The 27,802-nt window shown below is 31.3% G+C and overlaps 1 protein-coding gene across 3 annotated transcripts; it reads left to right on the forward strand.

Annotated features, from left to right (window-relative positions):
• Window positions 1-1,788: 1,788 nt before the first annotated feature.
• LOC139490697 (organic cation transporter protein-like) lies at window positions 1,789-26,791 on the forward strand. 3 transcript variants are annotated; one of them, XM_071277623.1, is made up of 11 exons: window positions 1,789-1,870; window positions 11,230-11,659; window positions 15,117-15,220; window positions 15,686-15,840; window positions 16,693-16,861; window positions 17,728-17,961; window positions 19,739-19,947; window positions 22,249-22,357; window positions 23,823-24,035; window positions 24,959-25,052; window positions 26,373-26,791. In XM_071277623.1, exons 1-10 carry the CDS (start codon window positions 1,863-1,865, stop codon window positions 25,038-25,040), a joined length of 1,713 nt encoding a protein of 570 aa, XP_071133724.1. In that variant the 5' UTR covers window positions 1,789-1,862; the 3' UTR covers window positions 25,041-25,052; window positions 26,373-26,791. The 3 variants fall into 3 exon arrangements, with proteins under 3 accessions (XP_071133724.1, XP_071133725.1, XP_071133726.1); XM_071277624.1 differs by lacking the exon at window positions 1,789-1,870 and adding an exon at window positions 6,617-6,731; XM_071277625.1 differs by lacking the exon at window positions 1,789-1,870 and adding an exon at window positions 10,488-10,537.
• The last annotated feature ends 1,011 nt before the right edge of the window (window positions 26,792-27,802 follow it).

A 27,802-nucleotide genomic window follows, 5' to 3' on the forward strand; every position in this document is an offset into this window, starting at 1 on the left:
AATAGTGCTTTTTAGATATAAATATATTTTTGTTCCGATCTGCATGAAAAACTAACGTTGTAATTGTACAAAATTGTATCCGAATGAAAGATGAATCTTGCTAGCTTTGAACATGAGCTAACTTTTAGACACCGTACTTACTCTATAAATATTATAAAAAGAATTTAAATCCCCGAAAGGTTCAAGAGACTTGTATAATATTTTAAACAGTAAAAAGTCAAACCTTGAACAAAAATGAGAACAAACATGGTCCTTAATTTTCAATAAAAAATTACAATTTGAAAAATATCCATATATTGCCTTATTACCAAAAATTCAAAACTGTAGTGGTTTCAATACAAAATAATACATCGAAATTTAGACACGAATGACATTCTATTTAATAGAAAAGTGAAAGATACATGTAAGTGTACTTTTTGATGTGGAGGGGTCGAAACAATAGGGCATACATTCTGGAATTGTCCATATATATATCAAAATTATGAGAAGGCCTCTTCTCCTGGATATTTAAGAATAAGAAATAGTACTTAATTTATATATAAATTTAGTTTTATTTTGTATTCTAAATGACATAAGAAACTTAACAAAATTCTATATTTATAGAAACACATTATCATTGAAACAAACCAATATGGTAGCGCTGAAACATCATTCAAAAGAATACTTATTAAACTAAAATGTATACCTTTAGGAATTTTGTCCTCAATGCACTTCAACTTTATTGGGCCTTTTTAACTTTTTTGGATTCGATCATCACTTATGAGTCTTTTGAAAAAGAAACGCGCGTCTGGCGTAAATACAAAATTTAATCCTATTATCTATGATGAGTTTATATTCAACAAAAAATAAAAGAGACCCAATTGAACAGATAACTGCTGGAACCGTGGACATTTAACGTATTGTCATTACAACCATGGAAGTAATATTACTTAATTTATATTAAAATATAATTGGATTCTCTATCCAAGCAGCCTTTGTCTTCCAAACATATTCTGCAATGTATCAAACTATTTCAGCTACTTCTTTTTAATATTTGGTATATATTTTGCCTTTATATTATACTATGTAGAAAATGTATAAAAAATTACAATTATGTTAATGTGCTAAAAAACAAGTTTCAAAATATTTTTTTTTGCTTTTTTTTTATCAGTAGTGGTTATTTGTCTTCAATCCAGATTTGGAATAGACTTTAAGACAAGTTTTTTTCTAGACCACAACATAAATCGAAGACTTCCCACCCATAATGGCATTACATGTTGGTCGTGTTATGTCATTATTTTCTGTCTAATATTAATATATGAAAAGTTCTTACATTATGGTGTCTTCTGTAAATCCACTTTGTAGCAGGGGTTTTGAGTTTCAATATTTTTTCTATTATATCTCTCACTGTTTTAAATCTTGTCCATGAATTTCTAAAATTGAGGTAAATCTTAATAAACAATGCAGTAAACTTGAAAGATAAACTTATTAGTTACTTATTAGGTTAATCTTTAACACCCATGTTCCTTGACCGATATATTCCATAGATGCCTGCAGCTTCGTTTCTTTTTAAACTTTTTGTTGTGATTTCAATTTCTTCTTTGCATGGTTACCTTTTCATTTGTATATTATATTTACATATTGAAAGATCTCAGAAATTATTTGAACTTCTATTTCTACCTTTTCCAATTTTTTTTCCTGGTTAAACATTGAATGTATAAATGACATGTTGCAATCAATTGTGAACTGAATTCACGACAGTATCACATAAACATATATATGATACAAACACTTATAATTTATTATAATACATACGATTTTATAAGACATACATACATGTACAAGTCTAAAGGTAAAGGACGACCATATACATCAAGTTTACCATGAACAGGTAGGTAAATGTTTACAAAAATAACATGTATCATACATGTTTGTCCTGCAATAACTTATATATAAAGCTATAGCTTTAGTATAAAGTGATCATACTGTGAACCTTATTATGTATTGTTCATTCACATAAATGTTTTATAATATCCAAATGCCATATTCTCCGAATGAAAAACACTCACATCACTTGTGAATAAATCTTGAATTAAGTGTGGCTTTGAACAAGTTGTCAGTTACTGTTATATTTAGCACTCTCAGATCTGTATTCAGTGCCCCGAAGTTTTGTTGCTGGGATGTACAAGTACCCGGCCACGTCCCCTCTGTGTTTTTGTAAGGTGTATATTTATATTTATATCCATCGATGAGTTAGGCCTTTTTAAACTGAATTTTATAGTGCGTTCTTATTTTGCACTGTTTTTAAACTGAATTTTATAGTGCGTTCTTATTTTGCACTGTTACACCACTGTCTCCGGTTAGGGGAGGTTAGGATTCCGATAACATTTTTAACCTCTTCTCATTCTGTATTCCTTTGCCTGCTCCAATTCTACAGTAAGAGACACTTCACATTCACCTCATCTACCACCAATGATGGTGTCGTTAATTTTTTTATTGACAGTGCAGACGACCATTTTCCTGTTTGAAAATTTGATTTAGTAAAGAAAGTTTCATTGTGCAATCATTATAAGACATAAATCCATCAAACTAAATAAAGAAAGGTTTGTGTACATTGCACTTTGTCTATCCACATTTTGACTCTGAAACCTTTAATAACTTCGCTATTTGAATCGGGTATAATGAAACTTTTTGGAGAGAATCACTGTAAAATGGTAAGCCATGTAATAATTGGAAGAATCAAATACGTCATTGAAGATCATGAAAACCAACAATTCTCCAAAAAGTTGAAACACTTCTTGCTAATGGCACATATTTCTGTGATAGAAAATTAAGTGTTTCAACATTTATAAACAGAACATTAGTAGATACTCACATATCAGTGGTATTTGATGAAGTTCTAAATACAGGGATAATGCCACTAAAATCCACCAGATGTAGCACCGACCTTATGGTTTAAACCGTATCATAATTTAAACGTCAAGCGAACGTTTTGTCTACATATCAAAACATTTGAAAAGGGCATGTGATAAACTGTTAATCTCAATTGCTTCCAAAATGTTGTTAGTAAATTAACATGAAAAGTGGTGTATACTCTCCTAATGGAAATGAACTATTAGTATGTTCTACAGAAATATTATGATGACAAACGGAGGCGGAAGATACAAAGGGGACATTCAATACTCGAATTTGCTCTTTTTATGGATAGGTATATGGATTTTGTAATCAAACCACGTCGCATTTATTTTATATAACTTCAATGTTAAGGGGGCACTAGCTGTCAAATTCATGATCACCGATTTGACTCAAATTTGATTTATAACAATGTAAAACATTTATCCAAACTATCAAAAGTCTAAAATAAACAGATTACAGAGCATGGGATAGATAATATATAGGTTCGTTTCGTGTGTATTTTAGTCCAGACGCCATCTAATTAACTATCGATTTGACCTCAGATGACCATATAAGCGATGTAAACATAAATAAAGATATGAATAGATTAAACCAACACGTGCAATTGGATTTTTATAGGTCTGTTTGATTTTATGTTATAGATTAAAAATAGATGTTTCTCATTGTTTTTAACCGTATACGAATGATTTTACATTTTTATGAGCATCGAATTAGTAATCAAAGGATTTACCGTAGTTTCACTTTCATTGTTGACATTCTTTTTCTTTAAGTATCCAGTACACGTACAATGCATGCGTTGTCAATCTCTAGCTAGGGGTTAAATTGAAGTTCACATGAATACGGATTTAAAAGGTCGACTCATTCACTTGCAAGTGAATAACTATAACTAATTATCAATGTTTCTTAGCGTAATTTACCAAAATTAAACCTTTTTGGCTACAAAAAGCGAATTGTTATTTCACTATTTCACTTTCATTATTGATTGAACAGAAAACAATCAAACTTTAGATTTTTTATATATCTCGTAGCTAATGCCCCTTTAAAAGATAGAGGTCATTCTTCATTGTAACCTAGTATGTTTCACACACAGTACACTGTAATCGGTGTACACTGAAATCAGAATAACTTACAAAGGCAAGTAAATTAACAACTTTATATACATCTATAAAACATACATGTACATAAAAACTATAAGTGTGACATGTATCGGTAACTGGCGACCATGTGTATGCATCTTTATAGACCGGTAGGTATACACGTACTAATATGACTTCATTACCCACGTTCTTCTTGTAACAAATAAAATTATATTTAAAATAATATTTGAACCTTGAAACTAATGAATATTTTTAAAATCGAAAGACATATTTTTCAGTTGTTCATATTTAAAAAAAAAAAAGCAAAACGATAGTATCACTGTTGGTAGAATAAGATTTATGAGACGAATTTCAATGTGTGTTTCGTGACAACCCGAGTGTACCTTAAAATGCATATGCTGATGCAAAGTCAAAGCCTTTGCAGTTGCTTTCTCTTGTAAAATTTTCAAATAAATATTTATAAATCTAGATATATTTGTCTTTGGTGGCATTTAATGTTGATGATAGTTTCCTAAGAATATCTATCTTCACCCAAAATATTTAGACTGATAGATATTGTTAAGGCCCCTTTTAGTTGTTTTTACTATACTATCTTGGCCTCCAGAAACTTTTTCTTTTTTTTTTCTGGTTCGTGCTTAATATAAGTGAAATTGAGGTCTGGAACTGGCATATCAGTAATTCCTTAAAGTCTTTTGTTGAATTATGGTCACCATTGTCATTTTGGTTAGCTTCTTCTGTTACCTTATCTAACATTGGAATCGGACTTCTTTTATTGTGTTTTACTGTGCGTATTGCTGTGTATTACATTTCATTCCACATCACAGATATATACATTTTTAGGGGGCCAGCTAAAGCGCGCCTCCGGGTGCAGGATTTTCTCGCAGTGTTGAAGACCTATTGGTGGCCTTCGGCTGTTTTCTGCTATTTGGTAGGGTTGTTGTCTCTTTGACACACTCACCGTTTTCATTCCATTCTTAATTTTATACTCAACATCTGCTATATCCTAATGATTTAATCTTAAAATATACAGTCTCAAGGAAGTTAAACATTTTTTGTTTACAATGTATCACAGGAAATTATCTTTTAACAAATAAATAACACGTTGAACGTTTAAGTAGAGTGTAATATTTGAATTAAATTTTGAAAGAACCGAGAAAAAAACCTCTTTTAAAAATAAATAAAATCCAGTACTGATTGGCGAAGGACTAGCATCGAGTCTAGATAAGCTGTGAATAAAACTCAGCTGACTTTTTATTATCAGCATTAAAGGGGATAAAAAAAAGTGTGGTATTCAGCCGAGAACCAGCTTAACGGTGGTCAAGTATTGCAATTGGTTAGTGAAAGCTCTGGTATAGAGTCGTTATACCAGAACGTTCAATAGACCACGTGTGTTTTTATTAAACGAATCTAATAGACTTGTCTTGCGCCTTTTGTGATTTCTCATAAAATACTCCATATTTTCTTTATTTCATTACACAGTATTATTGAGAAAGTTGAATCACTTTGACAGACATAGTATTTTTCTTCGAATTTGTCCCGCGTTTTGAAAATACAGTTAATGTTTTCACTTAATTACATTTACGATCCGATCTCAATGCTTGGCTATACCGTTAGGTATTCTTTCACGATTATTTTTCTCTATATACCGAATAACAGCCGTAAATCTGACAATTAATTTGTGATTAAAATGTTTAATTTTTTTTTTTACATTATCGGAAAACATATAATTCATTTGTACCTATTTCAAGCTTGATATATACTTTTGTTGATATTAATTTTTTTCGTCAATAAAATATGTTACAGCTCGGAAATTGAGCGTAAGTATGTATTGTATATTTAACCACTACATTTTAATAAATATAAATATTGGTCATGTGTTCGATAAAACGTGAACTCTACTTGAAAATATATATTCTGTTCTAGAAAAAAATATAATATAAAATCAATTTCTGCTCAAAATTTACTTAGGAATCAAATTCGCGTATTTTCGTAACTAAAAATTTGTGTCAAACGTTAACAAATATTATGTTCATTTATTTGTGAATCTTAAATTCGTATACACAATGTATTTATCAAAAGGATTTTATTCAGGATATTTTAGAATAAAAGCATTTTAAAGGTCTGGTGCATTGTATAACCAAAGATGTAAGAACAGGGTTTAGGGTTTATACATCTATCATGATTCAAATTTTGTTACAGAAAATAATATACGCTTGCATATATATATATAAGAATTATAGCTTTCTATTAAAAATACTAATTACAGCACCTTTTGTATGATTTTTTCCAACTTCAGTTCCATGATACCTTACTAAAAATGAAGTCTGTAATTTACATTTCACATCAATTATCTCCAACAAAATGCATGTCAGAAGTGTATGCAGTCACAATAGAAATAAAACCGATATAACAAAATCTTAACCAGGCCCTTATTTTATTCTGAGCCACGGTACTATACTTTATTTTTGAGACCGATAAAACCATTTAATGATTCCTCAATTAATACAATTTTTCCCGGTAAGTTTAAAATTCTTTATAGAGTCAATGGTTGAAAGTTGAATATCTTGTCCCATCAAATTATCATATATTGTTCAGATCGATCCCGCCTGGTTGACTCACACAGTTTTAATCGCATGATTCGGTTGCCATGTAAATACATTATTAATTAATCTCTCTTCTGCACATGCGTTCTATTGTGTAGTACACTAACACTACTGTTTGATCTATTTGCGCTACTTTGTAAGTATTTGTAACATTATAGTATATATATACTTTGTTTTGCATCTTTTCAAACCATTGAACGCTATTTGAACGGGGAAATCTTACTTCAGTCTGACAGATTTATATTTAGAAAAGCACATGTTCCAGCGTGATAGCATTGTGTATCGTATCATGATTCATGGTATATGCAATTGCTAATGTTTTCTTTTTATTTGCAAATTCTAATTTCGAAAGTTCAGATCTACCTGACCATGCACATGATGCAGTTTACGAGTTTATAAACGGAAGCTTAACTGCATTACTCTAGAGGCATAACCATTCATTTCTGCGTTGGATACAACACGAGATTGTTAAACCTATTAGCTGTGTCTCATATTTATACCAATATTAAGTCTTAAATAAGGTTGATGTTATTTTATAAGGATATATATGTCATGTATGTTGATGATTTAGGTTAGAACTAGTCTTACAGCAATTTGATTTTATGTTATGTAAAAGCTTGATAAATACAGGATATCCAGACATTGCCAGATACAGTCAATGAAATCTAGGTGTATTTAAAATACTAAATGTTTCCGGATATGAATGTGAAACCATGTGTATTTCTTCAGCTATCTTTTGATTTATTTATCTATACAAAGTACACACCACTGAGTCTATTTTCGTCGTACAGTCACTACAAGTTATAAATGAAATTAGAAATCACATTTATGTTGATGATGCTGAATAATAAAATTGAGAACGGAAATGGGGGGATGTGTCAAAGAGACACCATCCCTCACAAAAACCCGACAACAAAGTAGAAAGACATTAGTAGCCACTAGATCAGAATATACAAGTCTTATCAATTTCTAAAAGCAATCTTCATCCCCGGGTCTTCATCTTACTATGTTAATTAGCGGCCTGCCACTGACTGTACTATCAGTGTAAATCTAGAAAATACTGCGGACGCATATAATAACACCTGTGTACAAAATTAATGATATTGTCAATTTTATGGCAAATCTAATTTGTCATTTCTGTATAAATATGTGCATGTATCTCTTTTGTATAATTATGTTTTTGCTGTTGAAAAATGTAGTTATGTAAAATCCTTAAAAAAAAATAAACACATTTGTCAGGTAGTTAAATACAAAAATAAAATACTAGGGTCATCACATAAAATTTAATGCTTTTGAATAACTTTAAGGAAAGAAAACGAGAAAATGAACAATTATGATTCAATATAATTATATGAATTTCTTGAATATTTTTAGAATAAATTATTCTTATAGAATAGCGTTTTTGGTATTAATTGTTTTGTTTTATATACATAGTTACATAAACGGTAATTTATGTCGTCTTATTGAGAATAATGATTTTGAAAACGTCACATTTCAAATCATCGAGAAAAATCAAAATTGGGATACACAAGGAAGACAAAAGAGAGAGAGATTTTGGATGCACCAGTTACGAACTCTTGGACCTGATGGACTCAATGAGAGAGACGAAAAAAGATTTAAAAGCAAATCAAAACCATAATTATCTTGAAATTATACAAATTAATTTATAGAAATTCATACAATTAATCGAAAATCTATAAATGTGTTTTAAAGGTAGCACTCCACAGTTAGAAAATAAAATTAAAAATGAGCCACAAAATGTTTTATCATCTCCTATTGCTGGATTAACCTAACTGTTTGTGTTGTACATGTGCATATGTATGTAATCAGTATCCTCCATAGATTTGATTTTCAAAAGTTAAAAGGGTGAAAATTAATTCCTTTTATGCGTATTTATGGCAACATTCTGCATTTATTTACCATAAAATATTGCAAAAAGGGGGGGTGAACATGTCACATATCCCCCCAAAACTTGGATCAAACTAGAATTTCAATGCCTTTGAGTGATACCTTTTTAGAAACTGTTTTCATAAATCTTCATAATGATCAAATAAAAAATGGGTGTCTTTCGCCTCATTTTTTCGTAAAATCCAATCACAAAGTTCGTGCGATAAGAAGTTGGAAAAAACCGAAAAAAAACCATTACAATAATTGCCGGACCAATGTATGGTAGGGACATGCAAATACGGACTGTCATACAGAAAACAGCCTATATTACATACATTAAATAACCTTGATGTTCATATAAACCCAATACAAAGGCTATTTTAATACTCAGCTATCCAAAAATGAATTTTATTGCACACTAGCTCTCATATTTGAAAAATCCAACTATGGAGTGCTATTTAAACTTTTATTCCAACATTATGTAGTTGTAGCTACAAACATATTTTATGCAACATCAATCAATATGTTACTCTTCCACAAATCTTGTATAGATTAAGCTACAAAAATATTTTTTTGTCATGCATCCGATTTCACCTTGAAAGATGCACACGCCTGATCATGCTGATGAAGCTAATTTGTTTAGCGAAATATTGCGTATTTCTATTTAAGATCTAATAGAACTTTTTAATGTTTTAACTAGTGTGTTTGAGTTATATTCTTAGACATTTATATAATTTTAATTCAGTAACTGTATCAGTTTATTTTCACAAACTGATCCACGCTTAAATAGATTGAATGTTGATTGTTGCTATTTTTAGACATTACATAAACGGTTATTTATATATATATATATATATATATATATATGATGGATTGGTGTTCAATGTCCAGTGACAAGTATTACATGCATATCAGGACGGGATATGTCCATGTGATATGACTGGAACCCAGCTTCGTACGGACTATACCTCTGAAAGTGACTTTTATCGAGCTACATGTAGTTCATAATGTAACAGTCAACAAGAATACATGTCATAATACCAAGAGACACAATGACTTATACGACACGGCGTCATTGCTTTTATTCCAATATGCTGCGTACGCGGAAAAAACAGTAACTACTTATTTAAAAGTGCTTTAAATGGTTTGACTTGGCCATCTGCATTTAAAGTATATACGCTACCTCGAAACAACTGGAAGCCTTGGTGGTATAAAAAGTCGAACTACTGTATTACTAACTATAAACTGTCAACGCTGATAATATTAGTCAAATCGCACATGTGCAGTGGCGGGTCCGGGGGGGGGGGGGGGGGGTCCTGGGGTTGGAACCCGCATTTTGTTTGGACGATCAATGCATTTGAATGGGGACATGTAGTTGGAACACCCCCTAACCCCTTTTGTCCTTGGTTAGGAACACACACACCTTTTTTTGTAAATGGCTGGATCCGCCCCTGCATGTGGTAGGTCGTTTATTACAATACATACATCTTTTATTGAGAAGGATTTTCAGTTTTCCTACCAAAGGTCGGAGGTTTTCTTTTGGGCACTGCCTCCTGGCATCTATCTTATCATCTTCACATGATCAAATCGGATAATTCTATTTGAAAAATAAATCTATATCCCTATCGAAATGACAAGGTAAAAGTACTGGAAAAGCAAAATATTAAAATTCAGCCCAAACTAAAATGAAAAACAATGACAAGATAACAATACACGAAATAACAACACAGAAAATGAAGACTGGGCATGTAGAACACGATGATTTAGCCTTTTTGTAGGGGAGAGTAGGGTAAGTGGACATGTAGGGTAATAGTCTAAATAATTTGACGTCTCAGAAGGCTATTTTAAATTTTTGCTTTGACCCTTTTCTACGTCGATGTAAGGCATCAAAGAAAAAAAAAACATAATAGCCTTTCAAGAAGTCATAATTATTTGGACTCGTGGGGTAAGTGGTCACCGCTTTAGTTATTTCCGGCGGCCGTCTTACTGCGAGTTGTCTCCCGTCGGACACGTAGATGAGAAAAACAACGGGCAAAGACAAAGCAAAGTTAACAGGTAAATTGAAGGTCATATCAATGCATCGTTATAAAAAAAAATACACAACTAGCTGAATGAAAACATCCTGGAGTGCTTCTGGAATATGGCGGCGTACATGTCGTATACCCGCCAAATATGTACGTTTCCATAGGCGGATGCAGAGAGCCAGGAGGCCCGGGTGCCTCCCCCTTTTGTGGGAAATTGTTTGTTGATTATATCTAGGGAATCACTGAAGCATGACTGAAGCTGGCCCCTTAGGTCAGTCAACTTATAAAAAGTTCTGGTTCCGCTGCTGGTTTCTCAAAAATTAATTTGTAATAATAATATGCCTAGACATTAGGCTATATTACGGTTAACCCGGAGAAGCTACTCTACCCTTGGGATATGATATTTATGGTTATGTTGAATCTTTCGTGAATACACGTTCGAATATTATAAGTTTTCCTATTTGATTAAAATATAATATAAAGCTGAAGTAGGTATTATTACAGAAAAGTTTTACTTATTATTACCTTTTAGATTTCATCTATTCATATATATATGCAATGTCACAATTGTCAAACTTGTATACGTATACAAGTATAGGATTGATAGTAATACACTTTTAACAGGAAATGGTTTTAAACTTTATCTCATTTCAGATTAATTTCAAAAGACTTCTGATAAAATTTGATTTATTTGTGTAAATATTGATTTTGATATGATTACAGTAAACGGAACAAATACCCTGGCGAAAGGTCTCAAAGAATCATGCATTTTGACGATTTACTTAAAATCCTTGGAGAATTTGGACGATACCAACAGATTCGTCTGTTTTTGATATGTTTGGTAGCTATAGTATGTGCATTCCATGCTATGAATATGGTATTTGTTGGCGCCAAACCAGACTACAAGTGTCATGTTCCAAGTGTGAACGTTTCCGATCCGATTTTTGGCAATACAACAGAAAAAGATTTTCAAGACTTTCTTCAGAGCGCTGGAAAATGTGAGATATATGACGCGAGAGAGGCGTCAAAACTTATATTATCTGGAAATTATACATTAGATGGGATCAAAGGAAATAATGGCACAGTATCAAAGAGTAAATGTACAGAATGGGATTATTCAAGAGAGGTTTACGGACCAACCATTGTTACACAGGTTTGTTTAAATTAGGACGTTAGTTTTCTCGTTTGAATTGTTTTACATTTATGATTTCGGGGCCTTTTATGGTTGACTTTGCGGTATGGGTTTTGCTCATTGTTGAAGGCCATACGGTAGTTGTTAATTTCTGTGTCATTTGGGATCGTCTTGTGGAGAGTTGTCTCATTGGCAATCATACCGCATCTTCTTTTTTATGTTATGTATATAAATATGTGTTATATTGAAGACAACTACATCTATGATCACTTATTTGCATTCATATATCATGTATATGGTTTTTATCGATATATATGATCCATTGCTTGTTCAAAGATTTTCCAACATCGTGTAAAAATTGTAATTTTTATTTGACAAAATTGTCTTCAACAGCATAGACGATTATAGCTTAATTGGAATAGCATTTTCGTTTAGTTTAAACATATTTTATTTGTTCAAGTACAAATTGGATAAGACACAAGTCAAACAGACTTATGAAGTCTTGGATCGTTACGAGTAACGATACATGTACACAATAAATAAATTATATAAACGCCTAAAAAGTGTACACAGCAACTCCAAATACAAAAAAAGGTAACTATAAATGTAATTATTTATAAATATTTCGGATAACAGATATCCTTCATCATAGATTAATATATATATATATGGATTTATGTCAAAAGACAGAAAAGTGAAGAGAGATAGAAAACAATGATAAGTGTAATATTATATTATTCACTCTTTCTTCTTACTTAAATGCTGCCAATACTCCTAGGATAACATCTCCTATGTTTATTTTCTCTACCCTGTTTTCTTTTTCTTTATACCTTTCATTTGATTTAGTATTACAAAAGCCTTGATGATTAAGTTTTTTCACCTGTTTACTTGGATTGTTAAGTAAAAAAAAGACCTGAAATTAAATGATATTGATGAGACACAAGTAATTCTATATATGTCACTTATCTAATATTTATGTATTGAGTTGACTTATAGAAGATTTTATCTATAGGTAACATATGTTATCAAATAAAAGACGATATCTTAGTATAGATTTGCGTTCAATACGGTACCCATTTCAATTGTACTATTGATCGTCGTTAACTTTAACAAAAATCTTCTCCTCTGAAACAACTGACACACATTTTATTAACTTGGCCACATTCATCATTAGGGTATCTAGTTTAAAAAATGTGTCCGAATCCCGATGACCCTGCTAGCCAACCATTATGGCCGACATGGCTAAAAATAGAACATAGGGTTAAACCGTAGTTTTTGATCTCTTTTCTCTGAAGCTGGAGCATTTTAGAGCAAATCTGATATCGGTTAAAAATGTTTATCAGATTTAGATCGATCTGCACTGAAATTTTCATATAAATCAGTCAACCCTTTGTTGGATTGCTGCCTCCGAATTGGTAATTTTAAGAAAATTTTGAAGTTTTTGTTTTTATCTTTATCTTATTATACATCATTATAGACATATATAAACTGTAAACAGCAATAATGTTCAGCAAAGTAAGACCTACAAAGAATTCACATATCTTGGTGTATTATTTTCTAGAACAGGAAGTTTCACAAAAGCAAACAAGGTACAAGCTGATAAAGCAACAAGGGCTATGTACGATATTCTAAAAAAGGGGAGATTACATAATTTAGATATTAAAAGTCAGCTAGAATTATTTGATAAAGTAGTTAAGGCTATATTATTATACGGGTGGGAACACTGGGGGATGGGTAACACATCTGTTATAGAACGTGTTCATCTAAAATTTTGTAAATTACTGCTTAGTCTTAAAAAGTCCACGCCTGATTTTATGATATATGGGAAACTTGACCGATTCCCACTGGATATTTTTTTTTTATTAAATTACGTACTATTAATTATTGGGAAAAGCTTGTAACTGGAGAAGATAAGAAACTTCCTGTTATATTCTATACAATTTTGTTACTGGTGGTTATAATGGAAATTTAGCTTGGTTTAAGAATGTAATATCTGTGCTTGATAATTGTGGACTATCAAATATATGGAACGCTAAATATTTTATAAGTAAAAACTGGTTGCATGATACTGTTAAATTAAGATTAACTGACCAGTTCAGACAGACATGGTATGCTACTGTATAGAATTCTCCAAAAGCTCTAAATTATAAATAATTATAATTCTAAAGTAGTATAAATTTCGAAACTTACTTTCATATTTTAGATGACAAAAACATTGCTTCTTTTTGTAGATTTAGAACTTTGAACACAAAAATTCCTATCGAAATTGGTAGATGGCAAAACATTCAGAGAGAAAATCGTATTTGTACTTTGTGCTATAACGATGATATTGGCGACGAGTTCCATAACATTTTAGAATGCTCGGCAATGGACGATAGTAGACCATTGCTACTTAAGAAACATTTTATAAACAGACCAAATATTTTAAAATTTCAAGGTCTCATGAATAGAAGCAACCCGTCTGAACTAAACAATCTGAGCAAGTTTATAAAAATTATTATTAAATGCCTAGAATCTCCTGGTTAATTACTTTATGTCTCTATTTTACATTTGTATTTAAAATTTATACTGTGTTAATTTATTTGTATATATATGTCTCTGTACCATTGTACTTTGGTTTAAGAGAATAAAGATATATATATACAAATAAGTCAACATGACCAAAATCGTTAATTGATCCCTTAAGGAGTTATTGCCCTTTGAAGTAAATTTTTAACAATTTTACGTAAATTTTTGTAATCTTACAAAGATCTTCTCCTCTGAAACTATTCAAATTTTACCATACTTGGCCACAATCATCATCATGATCATAGGGTATCTAGTTTAAAAAATGTGTCCGATGACTACCGCCTTCTAACCAACATGGCCGCCATGAATACAAATATAACATAGGGATAAAATACTGTAACAGTTTTGGGCTTATATCTCTGAAAATAAAGCGCTAAGTGCAAATGTGACTTTGGGTAAAATGTTAATTAGGCTTAGATCTATCTGTCCATTAAATATTTAGACAAAATACAACCCCTTGTTGGGTTGTTGCCCTGAATTGGTAGTTTTAAGGAGTAACTGCCCTATATATTCATTTTCTGCAATTTTTTGGTAATCTTTGTTATCTTTTTTCAAAAATATTCCGCTTTAAATTAAACAATTGGACCAAATTAAACCAAACATGATTTCGAAAACTACAGTAGATACAGGCGAGAACCTCCAGTTTTAATTTTCAAGCAATTAACAATACGTAACTTTACTTGACATTCAAACACAGATGCATTGCAGAACCGATGATTCTTTTCTATTCTTTTTTGATTAATTACTATTGCTCATGGTTTTTAAACTGAACTATAATGTTCTCAAGTCTTTAGGTATATATTCGAATTCCGTATGGTAAACAGTTATTATCCGGACATGCTCGACCTTGAGTCAGTTGCACCTGACAGATACTTGGTACAAAACATTTGAATATGCTCTATATTTTCAGTTTGACTTGGTGTGTGACAAAGACTGGTTGCGTAGTACATCTAAGACGCTGTATTTCTTTGGTCGCTTAGTTGGGGCTGTAGTTTTTGGGCAGTTGTCAGACATGTAAGAATACATTTTAATCGCTTAAACGTCTGCTCTGTGCTTTAATTATTAAGCTTTAATATTATACAGAGCCACAAACACACACACATGCAAAAAAAGAGGGAATAGTTTTATATCTGATGATTTTGCACTACACAAATTGTCTACATGTATGCACAAATAGAGGTGTAATGTTAAAGTGAATGAGGCAACAATCCAACGACAAAATTAACAAAAAGACATATAGCGATGACTATTTATATAAAAGCGTTAAATAAAGCTCATTTTTATTTTTTGTATGTGTATGTTTTATATACTAATTCAACCTTTTTAATATAAAAATGTGTACACGTTTTGACGAAATCTTTTTAAAACCTATGTTGACAAAAAACTGGAAAGTTTGTTTATAACACCAAACATATAAATCATTGTTAAACAAAATAAATGTGCGTAAACATCTTGTCTTTTCTTGAAATATTATTTCAGATTGGGTAGGAAACCAACATTATTTACATGCCTTTTGATGCTATTGATAGTTGGAAGTGTAGCCGCAGCAGCACCGAATTTCTATGTATTCATTCCGTTTTACATTTTACAAGGTGCAGCACAGACAGGATTGTTTCTGGTGACGTTCACACTAGGTAATTGTGTATAAGCAATAGCAAATATATATAGTTTTGTTTAATTTCTAATTATTCACGAGAAAGTTGTGTTCATTAATCCTCATTGCAAATTCGCATTAAATTTATCTATTATACATCTACCATGAGTTCATACAGCTTCAATAATGAGTTGAGAATTTGAAGGCATCTATGCAAAAGATATGACAGATAAAATAAATGCATCCAAGTTATAAAGCAAACTGAGTGGTTAAATTTATATTGCTATTGGTTTGTGCAATTTGCATAAGACATCTTGTTTTCAGAAACTGGGATTTGTAAAAGGGTTATGAAAAAATTATGTATATTCCAAGGTAATGAATAAAATAGCCGAGTTTTAAAATGTATATTCCAAGAGTAGCTGTATTATACACTTTTATAATCACAACTATCCAGCATTGCTTTCAACTGACTTGTGCAAGAATGTACATCCAATCACATAGTTTTAATAAAGGTGATTTAACATCATCATTATCTTCTTATATTCACAGTCAATTATTTCAGTTCAAAAGCAAACACCAATTCAGCAACTCTCTTTCGGTGACCAGCGATCTTAGGTTCACGTATTTCTTTTCTTTTATTTTTAAAAAGAAAGCTACTTGTTTTGTATAATGATTAGTAAGGGAACATGCAATTTGTGCATTACCAGTAATGATATCGGTGTTCATCCCCCCAATGAATAATAAAATAAAATAAATGGGTCATAGGACATTATGGGTTTTCTTTCATGCTTTTCTTTTTTTTTTTAAATCGGTTGCAGTAATTGATTCATGACTTGAATGGAAGCTACGGTATTTTTGTGTAAACTTTTTATTATCGAATATGTTTTTACAGGTACTGAGCTAGTTGGTCCATCCTACCGTCTAGTAGCTGGATTCCTGGTCCAGTCTTTTTACAGTATTGGTTATATGACCTTGTCTGTCCTTGCATATGGAATCAGAGACTGGAGATATATTGAATTGGCCATTACACTTCCGGTTGTGTTATTTGTCCCTTATATTTGGTAAATACTTGTATGAAGCAGATTAAGTGTATTTTGCTTTAAGTTTGTTATCTCTTTGGACAAATTGTCTATATTTAGAGATATCAGGTAGCGTTTTGATAACAGTTGTGTGTTTGATTGTTCGCTTTGTCTTTCTGTTGGCCATTGTGTTGTTTGTCTTTCTACCATTTGTGGTTTTTAATTCCCCCTTTGGTATTTCCTAAAGATTTATATTCCACTGTCATACAATATTTCCAATAAGAATATTACAAGTATTTCGAGTTAACTCATCATTCGCGGTTTTCTTTATCTTTTCCTAAATGTAATCTGAATATAAACATGAAAACATGTGGTATGATTGCTAATGAGACAACTATCCACCAGAAACAAACGACGAAGATGTAAGCAACGAGAGACCATATGCACTTTACTTTAGTTGTCTTATGGTTATTCTTGTCGTTTTATTGATGTCTCGTTGACGTTTACCTACAATTCTATGTATACATAAATGCTTACTTGTTTGTTTCATATATTAGTGTTTATACATTCATATAACGTTATATGGTCAGATTTGCGAGTTATGTAATAACATTAACGGTACCAATTTTAATTGATGTACCAGCAACGAGTAGCAGTGAATTGAGAGAATTCAGACAAATTTATTTTATAATGACCGACTAGTTGAGGCTCGAAAGCACACGTCTTCGTATGCAACACCAAGTAAAACACAAATCAAGAGAGGATCATATCCCGATAAAATTTTAATTCGTGTATATTCACACATATTATGATTTTTGTTTTTTTAATGCACAACAAACAGTTGTTAGCTGTAAATAACCAACTGAAAATGAGTAAAATTCCATGTTATATAATTATATTTATTTTAGGTTGTTACCAGAGTCGGTTAGGTGGTTGTTATCCAAACACAAAGAAGAGGAAGTTAAAAATATAGTCAGAAAAGTAGCCGACACTAACAAGGTTGATATCAATGAGGAAATGCTTGAAGACCTAACAAAGTCAGACGACAAATCTGAAACAGAAACTACAGGACGAAGATATACACTTATTGACTTGTGTCGACCTGGGATGATATTTTTATCTCTAAATGTTTGGTTTAATTGGTGAGTAGCTATATTGTAGTATTCGTAGCATAATTGCACCATACATCAGAAAATATATTACATCAGGACAATTAGAAAAATAAAAAAAAAAATATCCAATAAGCAGGTTCTACAAAGTGTGTATACCTGGAAGACATATTAGACATTTAGACTGAAACTAGAAAGAAGGGGCACAGCTAGTTAGAACAGGTCACACATGAACAGTTCATAGAGAAGCTGCTTGCGTTTTTCATTGTGTAAAAGTCATTGCGCTCTCAACATCTTACGGTGTGTTCTAGGAATTATTGTTGCCATTGTAAACTGGTGTATCTGTGTATTATACATCCTGCAAATCTGATATGAAGCATTTGTTTTGCAGAACTAGCGTAGGTGACTATAATATTATACAACAGTCAATTATGTGTGTTTGTTATATTCCTCCAATCAGGCAATACTATTTAGTAGCATACATAACATATCTATAATACTAAAATTACGAGGTCCAATTTGTCAGCCGTCATCACGTAAAAACGATGAATCAAAGAATTCAACTTTGTATACAACTAAAATAGTGCAAAGGTGTAGATTAAAAATTACACCACTCCAGGCCCTTTTGTTTTCCACGTAATTAATATTGCCAATAATTAGGAAGTTCCGGGTCGAGTCCGATACCGATACCAATAGTATTATCACCTGTTACCTATTACCCTATCTGTACGTTCCGCATCTGACAGGCGCACCACCAAACGGTGTATTCGGGATTAATATGCTATATACACGGGTCATAATCACAGGGTTGAAACTACTTAATTGTCAAATTGTTAGTATTTTAATCCGTAAGACTTTCTAAGATAACAATACGAATACTAAAAATCTGGACTAAAAATAAGTTTCAATTTGTAAGCGGGCATGACGTAAAATAGCGAATCAAAGAATTCAAATCTATTTATAACTAATATAGGACAATGCTGTTGATTAAAAAAAACTCCATTCCAGGACCTTTTGTTTTCCAAATAATTATTATTACCAATAATTGATAAGTTCCAGTTCGACGGGTTCTAACAGAAAGATTTGAAAGCAGAGAACATTGTGTATCTTATAATCGGCATGACTTTATCAGATGACAGAACTAATACTAAAATAAGGCTTGCGCATAGTTATATACTTTAATTCAGTCACGGACCCGCGATATCACGGGTGTGTTCTAGTTTTAATCAAATAACGAACGGTTAAGACAGGTTTTGTATGAAATAAACTCATCATAGATACCAGGGTAAAAATTGTGACGCCATGAAGTAAAAAATAGGATGTACAGGTTCACATCCCGAAAGATTTGAACTTTTAGCGTTACTTTATAGAAGCGACATCCATTTTTCTATTTTGTGTCCAAATTTAATGAGGATATGTTGTTAGGTGATTGGAACAGATACCAAAAGGTAAAATCAAAAAGATACTGAACTCCAAGGAAAATTCGAAACGGAAAGTCCCTAATCAAAATGGCAAAATCAAAAGCTCACACACATCAAACGAATGGATAACAACTTTCAGATTTCTTACTTGGTACAGGCATTTTGTTATGTTGAAAATGGTGGATAAAACATGGTTTAATAGCTAGCTAAACCTCTCATTTATAGCTAGCTAAACCTCTCACTTATATGACAAATTCTATTACATTGATAATAGGTAAAGTTGTCAAAAAAGGGGGACAGCAGTCAGCATTGTGTTACAATATTAATCACTATAAAAACAAACAAAAGTAACATATGGATTATAAAGAGAGTCTTGCATTTGATTTCAGGCTAGTAAATGCCATGTTGTATTATGGATTGTCACTAGGAACAGATAACTTAGGAGGTGATCCATACATTAACTTTTGTATTGCTGGTGCTGTAGAGATACCTGCCTATATTATGTGTATATTAATGTTAAATCCTTTAGGAAGGAGGAGACCATTATTTGCCACCATGGTCGTAGGAGGTGGTGCATGTATAGCATCGGGGTTCATAGGTTAGTTAATAAAACGTTATAAAATGAAATGTAGTTTGAAATTTGCGCCAAACTGGAAGAAGTTCATCAGATCGTTTTTAGTCCAACAGCATGAATTTAAGGTCCAAAATCAGATATGTGCACTGCATGATAAGTTTGATGAACACCATTTGCATTTGTAGTCTTTATTGCTGCAATTTTACCTGGGATTGTGAATACATGCAGAGGTCTTTCTGCAAGTTTTCTTTTCGTTCGTTTGATCATTATCATTCGGCAATATACACACTAGATAATATAAATGGCAAAATTTAGAAAGAGTGAGACTCACAATGGATAACCAATTATAATTTATAAGAAAAGTAAATGAAGAGGGGCTATTATATGGTATGGACTCAGGGGCGGATCCAGGATTTCAGATTAGGGGGGGGCGCAATGTTAAAAAAAATTTTGAGGTATAATTATCGAAATTATTGTAATATTCTTCTAAAGAGGGTGCAATGTAGATATCTTGCATGGCAAGCAAAACGTGGCGAATATTTTGTGTTAAAATAAGCGAGAAATTAAAGTTTCAAGCTAAACCCGCATAAATACACCCCTGTCAATCTACAATCACCATAATTAACAAGAAATGTGCGAGTTTCAATTCATTGACTCAACAATAGCTCAACTGACCAATATTAGATTTAAAAAAAAAAACGGTCTACTTTTGCCAGCGATTTTTCATTGTCTTTTCACAATTTTTTATTATTATTATTTTTTGTTGTTTTCGGAGGTCGTGCCAAACTTTTTATGTACATTTTTTTTACAGCAAACCACTAAATTCAAAATGAGATCTTTATTTTCATGGGATCCTATATGTAATACGGAAATACGAGTTGGAGCCTTGATTGTTTATGCATGCTTCGGCAAACTTTACAGGTTGCAATTAAGTGAGAAACATATATTGATACATATACATTAAATATTGATACAAATTAATGAAAACTAGCCTTTCGCTTGAACCAGTATTTTATCTTTCATTAAGAAAGAATTTAACCAGTTACCTTGACTGTTTTCTTCGCTGTGCAATGATGAAATATCCAACCAACCGCGGGTAGGGCACTTTCACCTACTTCGTTGGAAATTGAGTTAGTGATGTTTTGGAGTTTCGATTATCAAAGAAATTGTTTATAATTTATAAATTGTTTTACTTTAACTGCCAATTAAAGCCTATGATATGTGTCATCAAACGCAGTACCGCGTTTGACACCTTTCTTTGAAGTATACCATATTTATGATAGAACTTATAGATAAACCATAGGTCAGTATATTAGTAATCACATTGGTTCTGTTAAACGCACGCCCGCCACGCCCCCGCCTAAATCCGCCCCTGGGACTTCACATTCAACCGTTAGCCATCCAATGCCATATGATCAACACAACATGTGAAGACAAAATTCGTGCAAAAAAATCCGAATCAAATATAACTCGAGAAAAAAAAAACTGCAGTCAAATATATTCACATAACATAACTGAATAAAGACATAAGATAACTAATAGAATTACTAGTATTACAGAAAGCTTGGTACATATAAGGAACAATCAAAACTTTTAAGTATTTCGATGTGATTGGACTATCATAGAGTTGTCTTGCTTTATTAAAATACCTACTCAATATGATATAGATTGCATTGCTTACCGAAATTAGATCCCCAAATAATATCAATTACCTGACTTACTTTTATTTTTTGACATTTTACTGTTTATGTTCGTTGTAATACGATCTATGTGTTTGTGCATGTCTGTTAGCTTGTTAGATATAAGATCAGTATTACTAGTAAATCATTTGATGTGTATAATGTTTTGTGTAACTGGACACCGTATCAGAGACACTGCAGACCGACCGTGCGAGAGCTATATAGTTAAAAACACAAATAAGTAATGTAAACCAATCAATTGGATAAACATATGTCAAGTATATAACCAAATAAATCGCCAAATGAATGGATCGATTTATAAACCATCATTAAAGTATTGATAGGCTTGTAAACATAATCTACATATGATTGATTGACGGATCAGGTATCATGTATCGGAAGAATATATTACTGAATGAAAACCTAGACAATCTAATTTTGTTTTTGTATTGAATAAATCTCTTATAACCATCTCACACATATCTTGATTCATCATACACAAATCATTAGATGATTTTATCCGTGTACATATCGTATAAACAATGAATTTAATAGTGGTTGCTTCTCTTTGATCAAATTGTCAATAATCGCACATAGGCGACTGTTTGCAAATGCTTGAACAACTGTCAATGCTTTTTATCTTCAGAAATGATTCCACTGAAAATAACCCTAGCAATGATAGGAAAGTTTTGTATAACAGCATCATATGCCATAATATATCTGATGGCAGCTGAAGTATTCCCTACAGTTGTCAGGTAAATAATCATGCATGTATAAATATGATTGCTCATCTGTTTGTTAATACTGAAAACATATTTCTACACTATATTGTGACTTTAAACGAAAATGGCATAACTCGGTTGAACTGGGAGATTCTCTTTTTTGTATTAGCTGGTAAATGTGAATACCACACGACTTAGCTATACAGGCAAGTAATTAGATTGCTACAGGCATGCTATATGTTCTCAAACATACATATTTTATCAGTATGTGTGAAAATTTCCCGACCATATTTTTAAAGATAAACCTACGTAATATATTTAATCTAATCTATATGAGTCGATTGCAAATCTTTGTCGGAAGCATTGATTTCATGACGCAGGCGAATTCACGCCCATCGATTTCACTATATTTTGTTGTTGCTGAAAGGCTGTCACTGGGCATGTATATGATGTTAATTACAACCTGTATATTCAAAATTATACTGCTATTAAGTTTTTAAAAAGTTCACCAAACCCTATTCTGGTGATAAAACATAATACTCTATCACACAATAAACTCAACACTTGAATTTGCAAATGATTAACTTCTAACTGTTGTACATGTTAACAATCCGCAATTTTATTTAACTGTTGTACATGTCAACAATCCGCAATTTTATTTACAGATATTGACATGATTTATAACATAAAGTAAAATAACAAAAATACCAAACTTCGAAGAAAAGTTAAAACGGAAAGTCCATAATCAAATGACAAAATCAAAAGCTATTTTTTTTTATAAATTCTTTAGAAAATAAGGTTCAACTCCATCATACGAAATTGACTTTAGTTGGAGTTAGCTATCATTTTCAGGTTAATTTTGAACGTGAAGCTCTTCAACTGTCTATGTTCTTATACATTCATGGCCTCTCTTCAACTGTCTAGGTTCTTATACATTCATGGCCTCGAATGCATTCAATATATAAAGTGTTGTTTTCATTTTTAATACACAATTTGAATTTGAAATTCATATGGGTTGACGAAAGGTTGAGTAAAATATGAAATCATTTGTTCAATTTGATACACACTTTGAATAAAGCATAGAGGAAATTCATATTGTATGACGAAAGGTTGGGTAAAATATGAAATCATTTGTTTCAATTTAACCTTGATCACGGTCAGAGCAATATTCTGTTTATCAAGTAGTTAAGAGATTGTTTTCTGTAGAGAAATAAAACTGTTTATGATATAAATACACATAGGCCATTCTTATGTTTATCTTAATACCAACTTTAGTCATACGTTTTTTTTGTTTTGTAAAATAAGCCATATGCATACAATATGTGTCATTAAATGTTTCACAAATAATCTATAATTTTAACAACACTGAAAGGGCTATTGGAGATATAGATACAAATTTAAATACATCAAATACACAAATATCAAATGTGAGAAATCTTATTATAATATATATACTTTACTCACATTGAAATATTATAATTTATTATTACAAATTTAGAAATATTGGCATGGGAGTGTCTTCAATGTGTGCCAGGATAGGTGGAATGTTAGCTCCACAAATACTAGAACTTAACAGATTTTGGGGACCACTACCTTTAATTCTATTTGGTGGATTAGCTATATTCTCTGGTGCTTTAGCCTTGTTGCTGCCAGAAACTTCAGGGAAGCCTCTACCTCAGACAATGGAAGATGTAACAGATCCTGAAAAGAGGTAATATATATCATTAATATAATATTGGTGCAGCAAATTAGTGAAAATGTATGACGAATCAATTTAAAAATTATTCTCACATTATAACTCTTAAATATTGCAACTGTGCAAAATTACATGTAGTTAATGTAGAATTTAAATTTATAATGATGAATCATTCAAATGTCTATGATTTTCACCTGTTTTAAAACATTGTGAGTGTATTGTGTTATTGGGATCAGTGTTATGAAATGATTATTATGGGAAAGGTGAAGCTGATGTTTTTAATGCCCGTTTCAAAATCATAGGGTCATCCATATTATGCACAAATATTTACTTTTAAGATGAAATAGCAAATATTTGTTTTTAACAAGTTTATAATGTAGAATTCAGTTTAACATATTTTTCAATGTTTATACAAAATAATTTTAAAATAAATAATAAATGGAATACTAAATATATATTAGTAAATGAGTTTTAGTATTAGTTTTAAAATAAGCAGCATTTTACTGTCCTGGGGACCAAATGAGTTGAAAATAGTTAATGGTTTAAAAAGCAATTTGGGTGAGCACTATCCAGGTTTTGTATGTAATAAAATATGAATCAAACTGTAGAACAACACCTATTAAATGTCTTGTGTCCATAGCGTTTTTCATAATTTACTTTCGTCAGATATGCTCAATGTGTTAACTCACTATTGCAATGAACACAAAGTTTTTACCATGTAGCTATAATACGCGGTTTTGACTTGCCATACCTTAACGCAACCTTGATCTTGGAAATATATACACAAAAAATGTCTTTACTTGCGATCAGACTGGGCACTAATTGTATTCAGATTATTTTCAAAGTTTTCATGTTACATCGATTAAAAGGTTATTCTAATGAATTATCATACATGACTATGTCTTAATCTTGATATATGTTTTGATTTATTTTTGTAGAAAAGTTGCTGAGAAAGGAATAGACATGACAGTTTGTTCTCCGGGTACAGATAAGGATGAGGATATTTTGAATGGGAAGTAACTATGTGAACAGGTAAAATCAATTAAAAAGATTTTCTTATGAATTTGTCAGTTAAAGAGGGACGAAAGATACTAGAGGGACGGTCAAACTCATAGATCCAAAATAAATTGACAACGCCATGGCTAAAAATAAAAAGACAAATTGACAAATAATAGTACAGAAGACACAACATAGAAAACTAAAGACTAAGCAATTCGAACCTTAGTAAAGTTGGACCTAAGATATATTTTTGTTATCAAGAATATCAATTTTATGTTGTTTAGAAAGCTGTGTTTTATATTTTTTCATACAAACACAACAACAAAATACCAGAGGTTAAATACTGTTTAGAATTTTTTCATGAAAAGTTATGAATAAGTATAAAAACCACTGTTTACGCTGAATTCCTAAATGAAAAATAAAATGTGTCCCCTGTTTTGTACTGTTTCATGTTTTGAAAGAAACATACATTTGTTATTCTAACTTCAGGATACATTTGGAACTGGAATCATCCGTCTTATGGAATATTAAGCGTCTTTGTCAACGTTAAGATTTGTCGCCCAAAACGTACAATAAAAAAAGTCATTGACAAGCTTTATAAAATTAGAAGAAACATTGATGAATTACATGAAATACCCTTTTCTATTGTTTACCTAATAAATATAAAGTTTTGTACCCGAAATATTTTAATGGCGTTCTCAGTGAATTTAAAATCAATAGTTTGACAAATACTGAACGCAAGACATCAAGTTGCTTTGAAACACAACTCATTTAATATACCAGTCTTACTGTTGTTTTTTGTATGGCATCAGATGCGCTTTTCGACTACACAAGGCATATCGGTGGTGCTCGAATTATAACAAAGAAATCACTTTTGTTTAATTTTTCTGTTTTGGATGAGCGTTTTTCTATACGAAGATTGACCCCTGACATGCAGACTTGTCTGTTATTTTTATTTCTATCTCATTGAAGGTGTTCTAACTAAGTTGATGTGATAAAAAACAATAAATTGTGTTATACAAGTATACGTCTTGTATTCATAGTGGTAAAATTTACCCCAATTGCCATGAACTCCTTGTAGCAATCAAATGTTTTCAAATTTTTACAATATCTAGGATTCAATTCATATTGATTTCAACTTTCTATTAAATATTATTAACTCATGCAGAATTAATTTATTGCTGTATTCCATTTTTTTATAATCGACACGGCGCTCTTATGTTAAAGCTACTAGTTTGTCATCTTCTTCCTTTCGTTTTTTTTCTTTTGTCCATAGGTAACGTTTTTTTTTATTTTACTTACTATTTCATATTGTTATCCACATAATATAGCTCATGCATTTTAATTTTACAGGAAAACTGTAAAGGTGCATAAATGAACTACAGAGCGGAAAATGAAAGAACTGAATGTTTTTACTTGGCAGCAATATTTTCATTCTAAAGCGGATCGTAGAGAAAGTACCCAACACAACAAAAAGATCTATAGTGCATCATTAGTAAAACCACCAAAAATGTATTTCAGAAAGAATTATTGAAATATTGCTATGCATTTCCAATAATGAAAGATAAAATAAATAAGACTTAAAAAAAAATTATTTGAAGAATAAACTGTCATTTTATAAATGACATTTAAAATATGATTATAAAGTACTTAGACCATTAATTATCAGTATTACACTTTTAAACTTGTATATGAACGTGTGACTATAAAGAATGAATTTGTATTATAGAAATATAATTATATTTGAATAAAAAATGATATATATTATAAAATGTAGCAGGTTTTGGTTTATTTTAAACTCCTGACTTATCTGTGACATTTAGTTTTGGTTTATTTTAAACTCCTGACTTATCTCTGACATTTAGTTTTGGTTTATTTTAAACTCCTGACTTATCTGTGACATTTAGTTTGGTTTATTTTAAACTCCTGACTTATCTCTGACATTTAGTTTTGGTTTATTTTAAACTCCTGACTTATCTCTGACATTTAGTTTTGGTTTATTTTAAACTCCTGACTTATCTGTGACATTTAGTTTTGGTTTATTTTAAACTCCTGACTTATCTGTGACATTTAGTTTTGGTTTATTTTAAACTCCTGACTTATCTCTGACATTTAGTTTTGGTTTATTTTAAACTCCTGACTTATCTCTGACATTTAGTTTTGGTTTATTTTAAACTCCTGACTTATCTCTGACATTTAGTTTTGGTTTATTTTAAACTCCTGACTTATCTGTGACATTTAGTTTTGGTTTATTTTAAACTCCTGACTTATCTCTGACATTTAGTTTTGGTTTATTTTAAACTCCTGACTTATCTCTGACATTTAGTTTTGGTTTATTTTAAACTCCTGACTTATCTCTGACATTTAGTTTTGGTAAACTTGAATGTTGATTGGTTATTTATGCCATATTATAAAGAAAATTGCACTTTACGTCGTTTCTGTGCTGTAACGTATAATTTGTTCAACCGATGCTTTTCAAATTTCAATATGTATTTATTAAATACGTAATGGCGTCGAAGATCATTATAAACATTTTTTACTATTGTCGTTCAGGAGTTATGGTCCTTGATGTAGTCTAAAATTGCACTTTCAGTCGATTCAAGAAATAATTTATGAAAGGTCAAACCAATTTTAAAAACTGATTAGTATGATGTTACTGATGAGAACATAGAGATCAATTTCAATGTGACGATCATCAGGTTTGTCGTTCAGTTGTTATGGTCTTTGACAGTTTAGAGAATAGGCACACAATTTGGCAGGTAGGTCAAACAATCTTGAACGTG

The sequence above is a fragment of the Mytilus edulis genome, chromosome 10 (genome assembly GCF_963676685.1).
Source record: "Mytilus edulis chromosome 10, xbMytEdul2.2, whole genome shotgun sequence".
Classification (NCBI taxonomy): Eukaryota; Metazoa; Mollusca; class Bivalvia; order Mytilida; family Mytilidae; genus Mytilus; species Mytilus edulis.